This window comes from Falco rusticolus, chromosome Z (assembly GCF_015220075.1).
Source record: "Falco rusticolus isolate bFalRus1 chromosome Z, bFalRus1.pri, whole genome shotgun sequence".
Classification (NCBI taxonomy): domain Eukaryota; kingdom Metazoa; phylum Chordata; class Aves; order Falconiformes; family Falconidae; genus Falco; species Falco rusticolus.
In genome coordinates, this window is record NC_051210.1 from 80,465,245 (window position 1) to 80,483,313 (window position 18,069).

General features: G+C 41.0%; 1 protein-coding gene across 3 annotated transcripts in view; it reads right to left on the bottom strand.

The window, feature by feature from the left end:
- Positions 1-2,204: 2,204 nt before the first annotated feature.
- Positions 2,205-18,069, bottom strand: part of ST8SIA5 (ST8 alpha-N-acetyl-neuraminide alpha-2,8-sialyltransferase 5) — an 81,961-nt gene continuing 66,096 nt past the window's right edge. For all 3 annotated transcript variants that reach the window (XM_037374586.1, XM_037374587.1, XM_037374585.1), the window contains 4 exons: positions 17,628-17,772; positions 15,250-15,362; positions 11,739-11,831; positions 2,205-10,781 (listed from right to left, as the gene is read on the bottom strand). In XM_037374586.1, coding sequence (XP_037230483.1) covers positions 10,313-10,781; positions 11,739-11,831; positions 15,250-15,362; positions 17,628-17,772 — 820 coding nt within the window. In that variant the 3' untranslated portion in view covers positions 2,205-10,312. The remainder of the gene's footprint in view (positions 10,782-11,738; positions 11,832-15,249; positions 15,363-17,627; positions 17,773-18,069) is intronic.

The following is an 18,069-nucleotide window of genomic DNA, read 5'->3' on the forward strand; positions in this document are numbered from 1 at the left end:
TGGTTAGTTTTTATTCTCACCATCATTCGAAGAGCCTACTCAATCAGTTTTCCACATAGCGAGATACTGAAATCTGTCATTGTTGCATAACCTTTCCCAAAATGTTGCAAAGTGAAGCAAAGTTTCCAAGAGATTTATTACAGATATGATTGAGGAGACACTTCTGAAACAAAACAAAACAAAACAAAAACTTTTATTGAGAACCCAGTATTCCACGAAACATCTATATGGGAAGCCAAAAATGCCATTAATCTTTTCAAGTGAAAGTGACGTGTGTTCCATGTTTATCACCCTGCGCCACACGCTCACATAAACATCCAAAGAGCAGGCCATTAGGGGCTCAAGTATTTTATTTTATCACCTGATGGCATTTGCATTGAGCAGCAAAGATGGCAAATTATTTGCAAAATTATCAGACTCCCTCAATGCCTCAGCACTTCTCAAGGGAAATAACGTGCTTAGAAACACAGATGTTGCCAAGATTAACTTCCACTGCCTGAAGGGCATTTGCCTGCCTGACCTGGCTGCAGCCCACAGTTTTATCGAGTGCCGCTAAGCAAACAGGCAGTGAGGTGGAAACACTCCCGGGAAGCTCCAGGCATCAGCTCAGACACCGCGATAGCATTTTATTCACCTCACCTGGGAAAAGGATGAACTTCGTTTTCCAAAAAATGACACTAAGTCCAGCAAGGCAGGAAGACTGCTAAAATTGACAGTGTGCCAGTCCCGGTTCTTGTACCTCTGACAAGATCTATTCCTTGTGAAAATAAAGACAAGACACCCTGTGAAAAGAAAACAGTGGCTTTTTGCCCTTATTCTTTCTAAAGATGCAAAGAAGCCCAGAGAAAGCTTATTTTTGTAGATGAATGTTGTCATGCTTTACCAGACCACTTAAGCCTGGTCTGGCAGCAAACCTTGCACCTGGGACACCCTTCATACACCAGCATGTTCTGGGGGTCTCAAAAGGTAGCACTGAATCAACTGAACGGGTTGGACGTGGTCCAAGAGCCCCTCCTCCTTGCCCTGCAGGACCAGCTACCCCCGCCGCAAGGACCTCCGTGCAACCTTATTTCTGACCCGCTGGTGACAGAGAATTCAGTGGCTCCCCAGGCAGGAAACCTTTTCCAGTGCCAAACCCTCTCTGCCAGGTGCAGCCGGAGGAAGAGGGATTGCAAGCAAGGGAGGGAACAGGCAAAGATCCCCCCCAGCCCCAGGTGCTGGAGGTACGAGCAGAGAGGGGCGAGCACCCAGAGGGATGCTGTCAGCAAGGATGGAGGACATTCACGCCACGGTGGTTTTCTACAACTCTGGGCAGAGAAGAGTAGGGAAGGTGGACTTGGGCCTCTGATTTAACCTCCATTGTAACGAAATGCAAAAAACAAAGCTGGTGATGATGAGCTGAAATGACTGCCCATTGACTTTGCAGCTTTGCGAAACAATATCTGACACATCCAAGAGAGAAAAAATCAGTGCCTATGTACTGGGTAAAACAGCAGGCTTAGGTGGTAAGAATAATCTGAGTGTGTTGGAGGATGTGTAAATCACTCATCCAAAAGCAGAGCGAGAAAAATATTATTATTTTAATTATTTCAGAGTTCTCTTTTGCATCTCTGCCTTTCTGCCCACAGATGTCCGCCTAGGGCTATCGCAGTTACTAGCAGGCACCTAGTGAGACACCTCCTGTAGCACTTGTGTTGATTTGGTGGTAGGATTCAAAGTCTGGTCTGTATTATTGTCTCTGAGGTCTACATAGCCACCTATTTTCTACATCCCACATTCAACAAAATATTCATGCTCCCAACTCTTGGTTAAGACCTGAAACTTGTTAACTTAGTAGTTTTCAGCTGTAGAAAAAAATCAGTGTGTTCTGAGTTTCTACACGGAGGAAGCTTTGGCATCGACATCCTTGTAACCAGGGTGTCTTCTCCACCTGAAAAGGTGCCTGTGGCAGCATTTATACACCTTTAATGGAATATTATCCTTCTCTGTGTTAGACAAAAGCTTCTTTATGGATTTAAAAAGTTTATTTCTCTAGCCAGACTCGCCAGGAGGGCTTAGAGATGACTGCAGCCTTAGAACAAGGAAACTAAGTGAGAAAAATCGCCTGACTGCTAGCACCTCTCCACCCAGGAGTAGATCCTGGTTAGCACTGCTCATCACAGCTCTAGAGCTGGTTAGGAAAAAAAGAAAAAAATATATAAATAGAGATTCATAAAGCTTTTATTCCAAGAGATGATGCCTATGGTGGAAGAAGGGAGGTCAGCATCTGCCCTGGCCCCACCTAGCAGGTCCCACAACCCAAAGACATCTTACTGGGTGCCCTTGGGAGAAAGCAGCACTCACAAAAGCGAAAGGACTCATTTCATCATGTAAGCACAGAGCTAAATTCTGACACTCAGTACCACATAGCATTGCTGAAGCCAAAAATACAAACTGGCAGTGGCAGTTTGAGGGAATACCAGCAGAAGGGCCATTTATTACTTTCTCTGTTTCATCTACTCTTTCCCTAAGTATCCACTCCTGGGCACTGTCAGAGACAGGCTGTGGCGAAACATCTCTGTAATTCACTACGGTTTTTTATTGAGACTTTCTCAGAGGAAAGGCTGCAAACGCCGCTACGGAAAATGACGGATGCTGCAGTCTTTAGGAAATGAACCATTCTTTGATTGCTTGCTTAGCTGAGCAATTTGCAATGTGATAGACAGCAATTATACCATCCAGTGTCAATTTGTCTATTCACTTTTCCCTCTCCACATGTTTCCTCTTCTTGATTGAATAATCACTAACAATAATCACAGGCAGCTGGGGGAAGGAAGTACATCCATCAGTTTTAATGTCAGCAAGAATGAGAACTGATTCCTCTAGCATCCACAGCTCTGCATCTTCAAAGTCAATTACATTCTCCTTATACCCGTGCTAATATTGAGATCATATTATTTCTATTACCTACGCCTATTTCAGTTTATAATCTAGGAAAAATAGAATGCCACAGGAAAACACCCAATTTCAAAATGCATATGGTTGTTTCATCTGCTTCATCTGCTATTTTGTATTCCCACAAATATTTTTACATTTATGTTTCAATTCTCCTGATGCTGAGAATATTCATGGAAGTGTAAGCTTGTAAGACTACGGCTCAATAAGACAGGCCAGACCCCAGGAAGATGAGTTTATGTAAAGGGTGAGGACAGTAAAGGACAGAGGTGTTAGGTAGGTTTAAGTAGGCAAAAACCAGGATTGCAGAGGCTTTTCAAAGGCTGCCTGTGCACAGATTGCTACTTCTAGTAATAAATTGCCCTAATGTCCCTATATATATATTATAGGCTACAATGCAGAACGTACATTGAACATCCAGGGATCAAAATACCAAAATCTCAATTTACATTGTTGTATACGCCTACATATACTTTTATATATTTGTACATATATATACACATAGGGTATATATATATCTACACACATAGGATGTTATATCATCATAAAATCCTACAGTGGTATTCTCTAGTCACACAAAGCAATTTCTATCAATCAGCTGAGCTTCCAGCCCTCTCTATTCACAGACAAAGAACAGCAGAAAAGACAAAACAAGTTTGAAGGCACAAGAAGTGGCCCAAAGATTGCCTTTCCCATAAAACCGTTAAAGTGGTTTATTCAATAGAATTAAATCATCTTTCAAACACAGTGACACAGACCAAAAAAATACCCTGATTACTGTTTTAGTTATGGCTTACATCAATTGATAGGCTTTCTATTATTACTGTAACACAGCTACAGAAACAATAAGCAAAAATTACAGGGTGGAAGGTTAAAAAAGAAAGGTGAATCAATGGACACGAGCAATTAACATCAGTATGAAACTACCATGACTCTGCTTGGATTTCTCCATCCCCACCGTCACCACTTTACAGAAATAACAAACATGAAACAAGCTTTATTTTTGTAATAGCCCAAGCTCTCCTAGCGTGAAGACACAGTTTTGCTCCAGTATTTCCAAACTAAGCATTTGGTTTCCACCAAGTGAAAACAGGGGACATATTCAGGAGGCAGCAGCTGTTCAATACAATTTACATGGGCTGAATTCAGAGGCTTGATCAGGGACCTCATGTTTGACAATAAGGAAGACCCAGAAATGAAGCAAAAATGAACACGACCATGTCCTGTCCCAGCTAGAGCAGGTACAGGCAGTCTGCCTCATCTCTAACGGGACAAGCTCTAGTGTCACACATAAATGTGTGTCACTTGGCCAACACAAGGTTAACAAATAGGGATTAATTCAAATCTCCTTGCTCCCCACTGCTAAAACAGGTAATAACCGAAGTCTTCACAAGCTGTATAGAGCGCTGGAGATATTTCAGTGTCTTGGTCCATCAGACAGTTTCAGGTAGAACAGACATTTCAAGAACTAGCCAACACAATATATGATTTCGCTGGCTTAATTTGTAACCATTTCACATGCTAACACATTTTACAGTGATTAGTACAGTTAAAAATGTACATCAACTTACCCAAAGATCAAACACCAAGAACATTTACGGCTTCGAAATGGAAAGTCAGACGTGTCAGTAACATATTTACAGCTTTCAATCCTTGAAGCGCTGAGGCAGATTTGTCTTTCCTTTAAGTATTCCACTATGGGCCTGTCCCTCACTATGGGCTTCAGGGAGCACTGGAGGTGCTGACTGCCTGGGACCCAGGCTCCCTCACTCAAATGCCTAGCGTACATTTGGATTTCCCTTAAGTTTATTTTAAAAAGCACTTACGTACAATTGCTTGTTGATTTTGATTACCATGCAGACAACACAGGGATGCCCAGCAGCCTCACCCACATTAGACAGGATGATAATAAGACATAATATAAAAATAATCTGGGAGGGGTTTTGGGGAGATGTGGGTTATTGGCTTGACTTACAAGCATTGGACCTGATGGTTTTTTTCTATCGAAGCCAAATGTGAATGTTGTGCTGGATATAAAGGGAATGGGCTGAACCCTGCCTTAAACATGTTCGTATCACTGATAAATTCCATGCTGGTATTTTAAAGCAAGCAGAAAATACTTTTCTAAAGGCATATGATTCGCATACATACAGTCAGGTACAGAGGGTTCATTTGTGATTTCATATGGCGATTTACACTACCACGATGAAGTGCTTTGCATAGATGAGTTTGAAAGGATGAAAAGTGCTGAAATCTGGAAGGGAGAGTGACGGTCACAACATTTCTGCTTCCAGATAAGTTTGTTCATTACGCACAACATTAAAAACACAGTATTGCTACTGCACTGTACCTACAATATATTAAAAAAATGTATCTGAAATCAAGTGAGTAAAAAACAGGAGGCTGCTCTTCCTGCCCATGATTAGGGCCTGTTTCTGGAGGCTTTCTCAGAAGTACACCAAACTTTCCACTGACTTCACTGGACTTTGGAAAAGGCCTTAACCATAAATATTGACTCCTTTATTCTTAAAACTTGAGCTCACTCCAGAACTTCCCAGGGAATCTGGCTTTTAGATATGGACAAATTTTGTTATTTCCTTCTTCATATACTTGTAAAAGCTCCAAAGTTCTCTGCATGCTTAGATGCAACCAAGCTGGGGGAAATGACCATTTCAGAGCTCTCCGTTTTCCCAGCTTGTGCTCTCTAAAATCAGAGCTTTGCTGACAAGCTACCAAGCCTCAGAAGATCAAAAAGGACAGATTCTGTCTTGCTCCACGTCTCAGTGTTTTATCCACGTCAGTTTGCCTCACACGCAAACCAGAGATTGCTCCTTCCTGCCATGGGAAGCTGAGCACGGACAGTCCGCCCACGTAGCTGCGTCACCACCACAGTTTTTGCCTTCAAGGTCTGAGCAACATTTCTACTGATTCAGCGAACCCCCACAGAGCGGACTATTCTTAGAGTTGATTTTGTTCCATCTACTACATCTAACCACCCTGAGTGAACATCACCTTTAATTTATCATCAGTCAAGCCTGCATGGGGGCAGCTCTTGCTGGGGACCAGGGGAGCTACTCCTGACTGTTGCAAGCTCTGAAGCTTCACCTATCATTATCATGTTACTCCACAGTGCTAAAGGCCCTGTATCAGAGTTGGGGTTGCAATCTCCTATATTCCCTTTACATTGCTTTTCGAGGAGACCATGGACCTCCTCACCATGGTGTCTCTCCTCACTGAGATGGCAGCAGGCGGAGCAGACACAGCATGGCTCTCCCTTTGCAATTCATGAGCTGGCTTTGACAGCTCTCTTGCAATCACGAAAAATATGCTAAAATATTATAATGACCCTATCACCATTTAATGCATTCTGTCCAACAGCAAAGTTGGATTTCATAAATCAAAAGCAAGCAGCTAAACTATTCCAACTAAATACTTCCTTCCTTTGATGAAAGCACTGGCAGATTCATAAGCCTCCTCTGTCAACCCGACAATAAAGGAGAAGCAGTCCTTGTTACGTTTTTCCAACTGAATTTGCATTGCCAGTGTATGCAGATCTCACAAACTTCTTAAGAGATTCTCCTAAATAGTATGAGGAGTTGAGGATTAAACCATAATATTATAATTTTCTCTTTCCCTGTCTCAGATTTCATGTCCTCAGCAGCAGTGATGGGATTACAGCTTGAGCTCAGGATATGGTACCAGACAGCTAACAGCTTTTCTTCTTGGACAGATCAGATTTTTGTATTGGGGGATTTCTCTGGGGCCTGCAGCCTTCTCTGTGGGAAAGCATGACATGCTATACATGCCCTTTATTTCCCGTAATGGTGTGCAGCAAACACACCCAGCTTCTGGACACTTCTTATCATTCAGGTATCCCTTGTTCAAAGAAGGTTGAACATTTGGAGCTTTGATCGTATGGGAGAAGGAAAAACAAAATAGCCTCAAACTCAGACAGATTCTTGATGTCAGAAGAGTATTTTCTTACACTCAATACACACAAAAAAAAATGATGGCAGAAAATAAGGAGTGTCCTTCTTTCTGCAACAGCCCTTCTTTTCGTCCATTTAAGCAGGACGGGCAGAAGCTCAGGCTGGTCAATGCTGGCTCACCCACCCCACAGTGACCTCCATGTAGCTAAAATATCCCAGACAGTATTTATTTGCTACCCATGGAGAACAAAGCAGTAGGAAGGGTCCATCCTCAGACCTGCTCCTGCAAGCTGCCACCACATCATTTCCATTCATCCCCACAGATGATGTGGTATGGCAGCAGGAATCTGATTTTACAGCTCCCGGTGCAAGGTAAGGAGGACAAAAATAACTGACAGCTTCTGCATATGGCATTTCTGACAGATGCCATAGTTTTCCCATCATTTTTTGAGCAACACCTGAAAAAATGAATCAGAAAGTAAACACGCTGCAATATGCATTTCATCTCAAGGACTGTGTTATATATATATTTCTTTAAGTATCTTTCTGGCTTGCAAATCACGCCTTATATCTAACTATACATCTATGTACACCTTCACAGACATGTCTGGGCCTGTTTCTACAGCCCCTACACAAATATAATACCCATCCACTTGAATGGGAGCTCTTTTCAAATAAATGTGGCAAGACTGGGCCTTTGGTGCATACGTGCGAGTATCCTGCACACACATTTTAAAATCATTAAAAAAATATAGTAGCTATAGATTTACAACTGATCAAAATCTAAACACAGAAAAACTGCACTTGTTACAGTATAACCTAGGTGAATTTACATTGCTCATTTATATGAAGCAAACAAAGGAAAGGAAATGTCTGTGACCCTGTAATTACCAGGTTAACTGTAATTACAGTTTTGCTTATCCTTTTGCCTGTCCAAAAAGTCCAAAAGGAATTTTGCAACTAAAAAGAGGGATTTGCACTATTTCTTTCCATAACAGGGATGCTTCTCAAGTGCTTTCCCATCTTTTTCAAAGGATCTTTTGCAACATACCAGACTCCTTTCAATTGCTTTTGTTCACTTCAATCACCATAGTAAAGAAAAACCCCTTACTGAAGAAGGTAACCTTAGCAAAGCAGCAGCAGCAAAGCAGTACTGAAGTCACTACTAGTCCCATACTCAGGCAGAAGAAGGAGTAAGGGCTCTAGGTACCAGCCTCAGCGTCACTACTGTTATCATAAAGCTTAATGCACAGCAAGATGGCCAACCCACAGGGTCACATTGCTCTCTAAATAGCACTTTCATTACAGCACTTCATTATCAAAGCCCTTTGCACATAAATTTACAAAACACAGCAAAGACCAAGATCTCTTTTGCATATTAAATCAAGGAAACTATCTCATCTACAAGTTCATTCTTAGTGTGCTGCATATTTCACAGCTAGCTGATACAAGGTGATGCTCGCTAAACACAAAGTTTAACTCTAAGACCAAAAGCACAACACAAATATATAAAGCTTAAGCACAGGTCCTTCACCTACTCCTGGCTGGTATTTCCCAAGTGAGTTCTGACACCTTTATCAAGGATAGGGGTTGCTCTTAAAGTAGTCAGACCTCTGGAGTCTAGTATCAAGTTGAGGAAATACACTCTCACATACCATCCAAGTCACTGCTGGTCAGTGGGGACTTTTGAAATGGTGACCATTGTGCTTCCCATCATTCTGATAATTTTATCTGTAGTGTGAGCAACTTTCACAGCTCTCAGCATAGCACAGAGGCTTTTAAAAGAAGCTTTGTGCATTCATGCATTTCAAAACTAAAATCCAAGTCCAGATTTGGATTTAAACCCTCTCCTCCCTCCAAAAAAAAAAAAAAAAAAAAAGTATCACTCAGGTAGAACTAGGGCTTTAAACTCCAAATGCTTGATCAAAGATCTTGTAATCTAAGTAAGACAAGACAAGGCACTGGACAGCAGCCCAAGTGCTTCAGACTAAGAATTTATACGAGGAAACTCTACTCATTTAACTATGCCAGCACAGCTGAAACAGCAAACCTCACCCTCCTGGGTACACAGTCATATCAGTTTGAAAAGGGCACATAGCAGCAGCCTACTGCACCACAGCTCAGCAGCCAAAACAAACTCCAGCAACATGTGGCATCTTTTCTGCATCCGGACTTTGTCAATTCACCTGTATCAAAGTGGAAAATAAAGCTTGGCATAACTGACAGAGTTACATTCATAACTTTTCAATGAATACACCAGCCCTTTTACTATCCTAATAACATTCTCAACATACAAAAATGCCACGTTAAGGCATCTAACATCTTGAGATGCATAATCTTAAAATAAGCATCATAATCCAAGCCACAATGTATCTTCACTATATTTTAACTTCATTTCCTGCCAGTACTTACCAGATACCTGAAAGTATTTGACTCAACCTGCACAACAGTGAATCAACATTCAGATACTCTTACAAAGACTGTAATAAAAATCAATGAGGAAATTTTTTTTTCTATCTTACGCTGTGATATTTGAACCAAAAAATCAAATCAGAAAATATAACTATGTAATCTCCTTGCTATTCAGCCCAAGAAAAGCTTGCAGAACTGTGAAGGAGCATGTTTCTTCCATAAGAACTCCAATCTGAAGCTGAGATAGTCACTGTAGGAGGAAGTACACACATTGTTCATGCATTAGCTAGAAGGAAAGCATTACAGACAGCAAGAAAGAAAATACGATCAGCAGAGGAGACTGGAAATACAAAATACAAGAAGGAAGAAAAAAGAAACTCTAAAATAATTGCACACTATGATCAACACAGTTACCTGTTGCTATGAATGGGAGTTTAACATTCCCTTCTATCCTGGCTGAAAAAAAATCATAAAGGGATCTTGTGTATTCCTATCACATCTATCTGCTATTTTTCACGATACCTTGTGACATTACAGAACAAAGACCTCAAGCTATATACTTTCCCTTAAAACTATAATGCTAAAGAGTATTTTCAAAAACCCAAATGCCAGAGAACAGCGCTTTCAACAAAATCTGGCAATGCCCCAAGGTACTCTATTCAGAAACCTACATAAAGTCAGACAGTCTATGCTAAAATTCTCCATCACTGATTCTCTTCAAATTTTGGTGCTTTTTGCCATACTGAAACGATAAATATATTAATGTGCTCTGTTTACCCCTAAACCTATTGAAATATGCTCCTTATCTGACTTGCTTTCCAGGGCAGCGTATACCCTGGGACAGAGCAGTTTTACTTCTCCTACACTGTTACGGACCCAACTCTGCTAGCAAGAAAGATGCTGGTATCCTAGATCCTATGGGATGCAATGCCTTGAGGAAATTTATATCAAACAATTATTGCATAATCTCAGGATGTAACCATAAACAGGCATCGAGTTTCTGTCACACTTTTGCGTCAGAGGAAGAAGTGTCCCTGTCAACAGCAGCTACAGGTCCCCGTATGAACCCGCAGGATCCCCTTGCTGTGCATGTGGAGGAAGTTGAAGATTTCTGAGGGCATAGCATGAAAACCAGGGCGAGGTTTCACATTGTCGTAGTAGTGGTGAGTTATAAAAATCCCTGAGGGGTTCATGGGGAAGGCCCAAAAGCCAAAGAGGTGGACCTCTTCACAGAGCTCCAGGGCAGCAGTCACCAGGATCAGTCCAGTGCTAATCCGCTTGGCTCGCACCCCGAGGCCGAGCCAGTAGCGTGAGACATTGATGAGATACTGGGGATGAAAGTAATAAACAGCTTGCTGAGATTCAAAATCATCCAGGACATATTTCACCCGGATTGAAACGTCCGTGTTGCGAGTGTTGTAGAAAGCTGGCAGCAGCACGGAAGCGTTCTCGTAGACCTGGAGCACATCGTAGAAGGGTTTCCTCCATTTTTCTAGCTTATGAAATCTAAAGGGAAAAGGATGTGAGTGATGATCAGACCAGAGCAGAGCCAGCAGACAAGAAACCTCCAGTGGGCTTTTACTGAAACATTTCTGATGCAGAGAAAATTGAAATGATGTTTCAGTTAACAAGGGGAATATATTTAGATTTGTAGTTAAAGAATCAGCATGAAATTTAGAGGGAAAATGCAGGGGATAAAAAAATTACATACTTTCCTCTCTTTTGGCAATATATTCATTTGACAGTGGACAAAGTCTATACACATTTCTGATCATGTCTCACTTCTCGTTTTATTATGAGAAGTATGTCATTTTTCCAAGGTGTAGACAGCTGTATACTGTGCAGTGCAGAACTGTACCAAAAATGTGGCAAACTCCAAAGCAGAGCAAATGTCCAAAATGTCCAACTGTAACATTTACAAGAGATTCAAAATGCAAGCACATGGGTTTATGTTGCTTGAGAAAAGAAACACATTCCTGCAGCAAGAAAGGAAAGCAGTAATTAGCCCTGTGTTCCAAATCCTGTCAGCAAGGTGGCATTCAGGTATGAACAAATTTTAAAGTCAATCCTGGCTACAAAGTTTAACTAGCATTTTTTAAAAACATATGACATTTAGGGTGGGATGCAGTTTCTTCCACTCTGGATGTTTCTGAGACATTTGCCTGGGGCTTGCAAGCACAGCACAAGACTTCCAGGGGAAGGATGGCTCTACTGTTATAATTTTAGCTCATCAGCTTCCCACTTTCTGTCACCAAGGTGCAGGTCTAAGCGTTTAACACATTTCTGTAAATTGTTACTGATTCCATATACTGGATAACTTCAGTTCAGAATGAATCATGATTCATAGTGTCAGTTTAAAGTAATAGTGGGGGGGGGGGGGGGAAATCTCTGTAACAGTTAGAATTAAGTGAAAGGTAGATTTGGAAAAGAAGTAGAGATGAAAATACAAAAAACAGAAATGACCTCTCAGTAATTATACTGGGATTGACAGTCACGACATCCGTCTTTACCCCAACGTCCATGAAGTATTTCTCAGATATAGGAGGCAAATTGCATCTATAAAGGAAAGAAATTAGTAAGAAAGTTTAAAAAATTCTTGCACCTTTTCAGGACTAGAAATTCGAATTGGTTTAAGATTTCTTCCAAGCAACAAAGCTAGAAGCAGACTGAGAATGTATCAAAACATGTTGATGTCCGAACTGTGCATTAAAGTAACAAGTTCTTTGGGGCTGTATGAAGACCACCCTTCTTCCCTGAGTCTGTGAAAGACAACACCTTTTTGCAGACGTAGCCAACGCTTACTCATTATGTTTCCTTATTAGCAGTTCAGCTATTAAACTTGGCAGTTTAGGACGAGAAATGTGATGAAGCCCCAAGGCCAGTCAGCCTATAAAATCAGAGACTTCCTCAGCAACAGCTGAGTTGTGTTCAATAATTAATAGATAAACTATCTATAACATTGCCTTTAACATGCTTTGGTTGATACTCAAGAGACTTCAGGGGAAATGTTCCACAAGAGACAAATCAGTCCAGTCCCAATTAATGCATAACTATCTGTTTCCCTCCCTTTTCCCTTTATAAGTATCCCCCAGGGTAGTGTAAGAGCAGCAATTCTGACTCTACAGATACGCCAGAGGATGTCGAAGTTATCAGGAGCAAACTTACAAAGACTTGCAAACCTTGACTTCGCTGAGCCTCCGCCTCACCTTGACCTTGACCTAGATTCATCATTTCACAAAATTTAGAGCACTCCTCAAGAGACGCTGAGGTTACTAAAACAAGCACGTACACACATAAGCTTCACTTCCATAGGAAACCCAGCTAAAAATAAAGCTCCAACATGTGTTATCAGAGGCAACATAAGTGGCTTTGCCACTAGTTTTACACTCAGTTTAAGCTAGCATTAGATGCTTGCTGACATTTTGAAAACTTTTTGAAGTGATCTACAAGCCTTAATAAAAGACATCGTTAAGATCCCTACGTCTCAAAAATACTGCTGCGCCCAATTCCCAAACAACTCCACATTTCTGAAGAACAAGGCTGAACAGGAGAAAACTGTGAAAGTATTTAGGGTAAGCGATGCTCAGTGTTTTCACAATACTACAGTTCAGCTCAGCTGTTAGCATAATTTTTCAGTCACAGAGAGAGGGCAAGTGGGGACCAGAAGATGGCACAAAAATGCTTCAAAGTCCTCAGACTCAGGAGGTCCACATCTACCTTCCAGAGAGTCCCTCTTTATGAGGTCAGAGTTCTCATTTTAGCCACCTCATCCTTCTCATAGGCAGTGTTATTTCCAGCACTTTTCTCTGCTAGGTCATGCAACGTCCTTCTGAAGTCCTCTAGCATCTTCAGTTCTACCTAGCACTCGGCACTGTGCTCATCAGATTGTATATGAAAAAGGTTAATACACAATTACAATATTTTTTAAAAGTAAACTCCCACCAGGATTAAGAAAGACTGAATTTTTTGCAAGTGATAATTCCTTATAAAAATGACAAAATCTGTACAAACTATACTTTTGTCATAAGAGTCAAAAAATTCATCCCTATAAAGGGAGTAGTCCCATCTCTTAGTGCACCCAATGTTTCATCACAGATCTCTCCTCTGGCCAGTAGATGGAGATAGACAATAAGAACTAGTAAATAATATTAACTGCTATCAGAATTTATTTCATAGAAAAGTCTTGGTTGAATCCTGTTGGCCACAAGCTTCCTGACAATAGAAGTTTTCCCGAGGTGTCCTGAACGTATCACTAAATGTTAACAGTGCTCCATAGGTAGTTTTTGAAATATTTTAAAGAAATATTCCGTTAGTGATCAAGATGGTGATTTCTGACAGTCTGGTGAACTGGTGCTAGAGTGGAAAGTGGATATATTCAGATCTGATCTCAAACACAAGCTTTACTTTAAAATTCATGTCAGCAGACCTTATGCTCTTAAACATCAGCAGGTCTTTTATGCATAACACTGGTCCCACATGGTTTGGAGGTGGTGAACCAGGGGGGTCTTGTGCACAAGTACTGATGTATTTATTCATCTCTCATTCTCCTTAAGCCTCTATTTAATTAATTACTGATATCAAAAGCAACCTGATTTCTACATTCTGTAGTGATCTGATCTGCTTTTTTTAATCATTTTTGGTATAGTGCAAGGAAGAGTTAACAGTGGTAAAAAGGGACCTCCACTGAAAGTTCTTATACATAAATTATGACATTTGCTGCCCATATTTCCGTTTCCACTCAGCAGTTTAGCATTTCCATGTGTAACATGTACCACTTCTTTCAACCATAATGATAGCTGCGATCCAGCACAATAGAAGGGAACCTACAATGATCATTTAGTGTATACGGGTACACTAGGCTTTTAAGAAGCAAATCACATGAAGCTTGGACTGTTTCACAGATTAAAACTTAAGACAACAGTTTTTTATAAAGTGGGCACAAGAGGCAGACACAAGGGTCTGAAAACAATGAATACTGAAGGTAAGACCTGTAAAATTTTTTTTTTCTTATTTGATACCAGATTAAATAAAGAATGCAATGGGCCAAAAATCTGACCTAATTTTTGCTGGTATGAAATCAGGGAAATTCATTGATCTATGCAGTTATTCTAAACTGACAGCAACATACCTAAGATCAGAAAATAGGCCAACAGAAGTAAAAAGATTTTTCTTTTCTACAGAACAGGTCATGAATTTGTGAGCTAGCTGTCATATGCCATGACCCAGACAAAGAGCTTAACAGGATTTAGACAGGGATTAGTCATGCATATGAATATTAAAAAAATCTTTCCCTTATATATTAAGGATGATAGAAGTGTTGCTAAACTCCGTTATCCAGGGACACAAGTCATGGGACATCCCAGTCTATGCAGAACCTGGGTAACTCTGCATATGTTGGGGAGCACAATAGGAAGACATTCAACATTCAAAGTTATTCAGGCACCTCTGCACACCCTGGAGTCTACGGAACTGATTACTGTAACTCCCATCATCCAGCACTTGAGCTCTGCACCACTTCAGAAATACACCTCCGAGGCACATGAGCTGCATGGTGGGGAGCTATTAACATCTGGCCAAGCTGCTTGTCACGCAGCGGAGGTTATACCTCTGGTTCAGAACCGCCCCAGAAGATCATGGCCACATTCATAGGACAGTACTTGTGGGCTAATGTCCATGGAAGGATAAATCCACAACCTGAGTGACACAGAATGTCCAGAAAGAGGACATCAGACTTTGTCAGTAAGTCAATGATTAACCACATGGAGTTAGGGAGAAATAATTCCTCAAAGCATAATTTTTAAATAGATATTATACAGCCAGGTGTTTTTTTCAAGCCCTTACTTTCTGTGCCACAAGCAGGCTTGCTATGGCCAGTTTGGCAAATCCCATGTTTCCACATAAGAAAGAACAGCTTTGCAATCTTTTAGTTTTCAATAAAACGGGCAAAAAAGAAAAATGGTGCTATGGTGATTACCGAAACACGAAGTCTGCACTGTCAATCTCCCGGCCACATCTGCTGTTCTTCAGAATTCCTCCGTTCCCAACCACTGCACATTTCTTAAACTGGGAGCGGTGGTATGGCATATCCTGCAACATCACAGCAATGAAACAGATAAATAACCTGAAACATGGAGGAAACAAGTCTCGTTTTTACTTCTTCCTCTTTTTTTGTGCAGCTGCATCTTGCTGCAGATGCACTAATCACAGGAAGTTAACACTGGTTCTGGCACGCAATATTCCCATGGTGTACGTAACGGATGGGGTTGTTCTCTGTGCAATTAGAGACAGTATGGGCAACTGAGAGGGAAAAAAAGCAATAACCTGGTTTAGTCCAGACTTAATAACAGAACGAATAATTTTAGAAACTTGCTTTCCCTTTTGATTTCCATATGAGGGCATGACCCATAAAATTAGCATACCCCAGGCATTGCCTTCTGCACTGCCTGCAAACTATTCGCCTCTCAGGCTCTGATGTCCTGCTTTTGAGAAGTCTGCACACATGGTTCCAGAGCAACTCTAGGTTCCAGGAAGCCTCTCGAAGTCAGACAGCACATAACAGCTATTTATCAGAACCTAGCCCAAATTTTACTGCTTGCTACCACTAATTGTACTAATAGTATTATATTTGTTAATTAGCACTTGTACCACAAGCAGTGCCTAGACCCTTTGGCCAGGCACCTATTTTGACTTGCATAGGATGTATCTTTCTGTAACATTTGGGCAAAATTCTGTCTTCATATGTAGACATGCAGCTGCTGCTGAAACCAGAGAGAATGAAAATCACATCCCCGAGAACAGAACTGGGCCGTTAGGGGGAGAGGGTTGTGATGCAGAACTGAGCCGTGCTACACCTTATGAATATGTAGACATGTGCTTATATAAGCATGAGAGTTCTCATTTTGGTACATACATATTTTATCAATAATTTCATACCGCAAACTACAGCGAGATGTGATAGTAGCACAATATTTCTAGGTGATTATTCCCAGGATCTTTCCGTAGCATTCATAAGCCATGAGGAAAAAGGGCATGCAATTACACCTGTTTGAGAAAATTAGCAGCTTTCTAACAGGGAGGAAGTACAGTTGCCTGTGCTTTACCCAGTGATTTCTTAACACAAAATGCCTCAGCAGTCCTGAAAGGGAGATCAGAAGCCAGGCCTCTGCATTCAGCACAAGGCTCTTGCCCTTAACAGTCTTGCTCCTGTGCTTTTAGCCCTTTATCTCCTACATTTGCCATGCTGCAGCCCTGCTCCAAGGCAGAGGGTGGCTTCGGCCACATAGGTGCCGCCCAGTGAATCCCAAAAGCACTTTGGCATGTGATAGCACCTTCAAAGCAGCCTCAAGGCATACCAGGATAAATACAGCAGCAACTATAGGACACTTCTAGCAAAAGTGTAGGCATCTAGTCTTTCATGCATTCATCTGCGCAATGAGGCAGGGTTTTGAGGATAATACTCCTAGGCTTAGATGTACCTATTCTTTGCGTGTCTCCAGATGCCAGTTCTTTCCTGGATCTGAGCCTTTCCCCTGCTCTGCCCCAGTTCCCCATGTGCAAATTTAGATAACAGCCCTAGCCTAACTCTTAGTAGTGCTCAGAAAGCAAAAGGATTAACCGTGGGTAGACCCTGAAGATCCCATGACACAAATCTAAGTACTTAACTTGAATATTTTTCTGACTTTCTGAAAGGGATAAATTTCACTTATCCCCTTCAAATATGCCATTTTAAATTCATGAGGTGTGCCCCATGACAAATCAGTAGTCACATAAGCCCATTTCTGCACATCAGTCACTATGTGCAGTGGGACTTGTCCACTGGTTATAACTTTGAATGCCCTGAGGTCAAGGATTATTTGCTGAGAAGGTTTTGAATAATCATTATGATGAATATATTTAAAAATTGTGCAGCCTGTCCACAGATAATCTGCAAACAGAAATAAGTATAAAAATAGGCAGTCATTGTGAATATGAATTATAAAATAATCATGCCCTCAAAAAAGCAGACCTCCCCCAAGTGTTGGATTTATTGTATGTGAATACTGTACTTTTAAAAGTTCTGATCAGTAAATGCCTCTTTTATTCACCTTTCTTAAGTGATTTCATTAGCCACTTTGCTGCTAAATCAGTAACATTGTGTAGGAAAATATATATATATTGCATACTAGAGCATATGACCACTAGAAAACAGGATAATCCACTAAAATATATCAAAAATAAATATTGTCAAAGTATAAGCAATGGAGTTTGTAGAAATGTCATACAGACAACTGCTAAGTGCTTGGCTATGGGATAGTATCTAATTCAGCAAGCAGAGTGAAGTTGGTTCTGCAAACGGGCAGGGGCATGAGGCACCTTCGGAAACATTTTGAAGATCTCTTGGTTGATATGGAAGATTCCACTAGTATCCACTTCGTATTTCAGTTTAGTTCCCAAGGGAGTATTTTTCTGGGTGGTGAACAGAAAGGCTGGGGCATTGCAACACCTTGACAAAGTAGACCTGTAAAACGGAAAAGAAATAAGATCAAGGAGCTGACAACAGGCTTTAAGATTTGCAATTACTACTACTCCCAAGATGGCATTTTTAGCTGTAGGAGGGGTAAAATGGTGGTTTTCTGTATTTTCCTTTAGAAAAAATCAGATTCAGTGAAATTTTCCTTGACTGAGGAACTAATGATAAAAAAAAAAAAAAAAACAAACCACCAGAAGAAATGAGATCCCTGTACCTGTCTCTTCTAGGCTGCAGGAAATACACATGCAAGTTCTGCCCTGATCCAGACCCCAAAGCTGAGTTTCT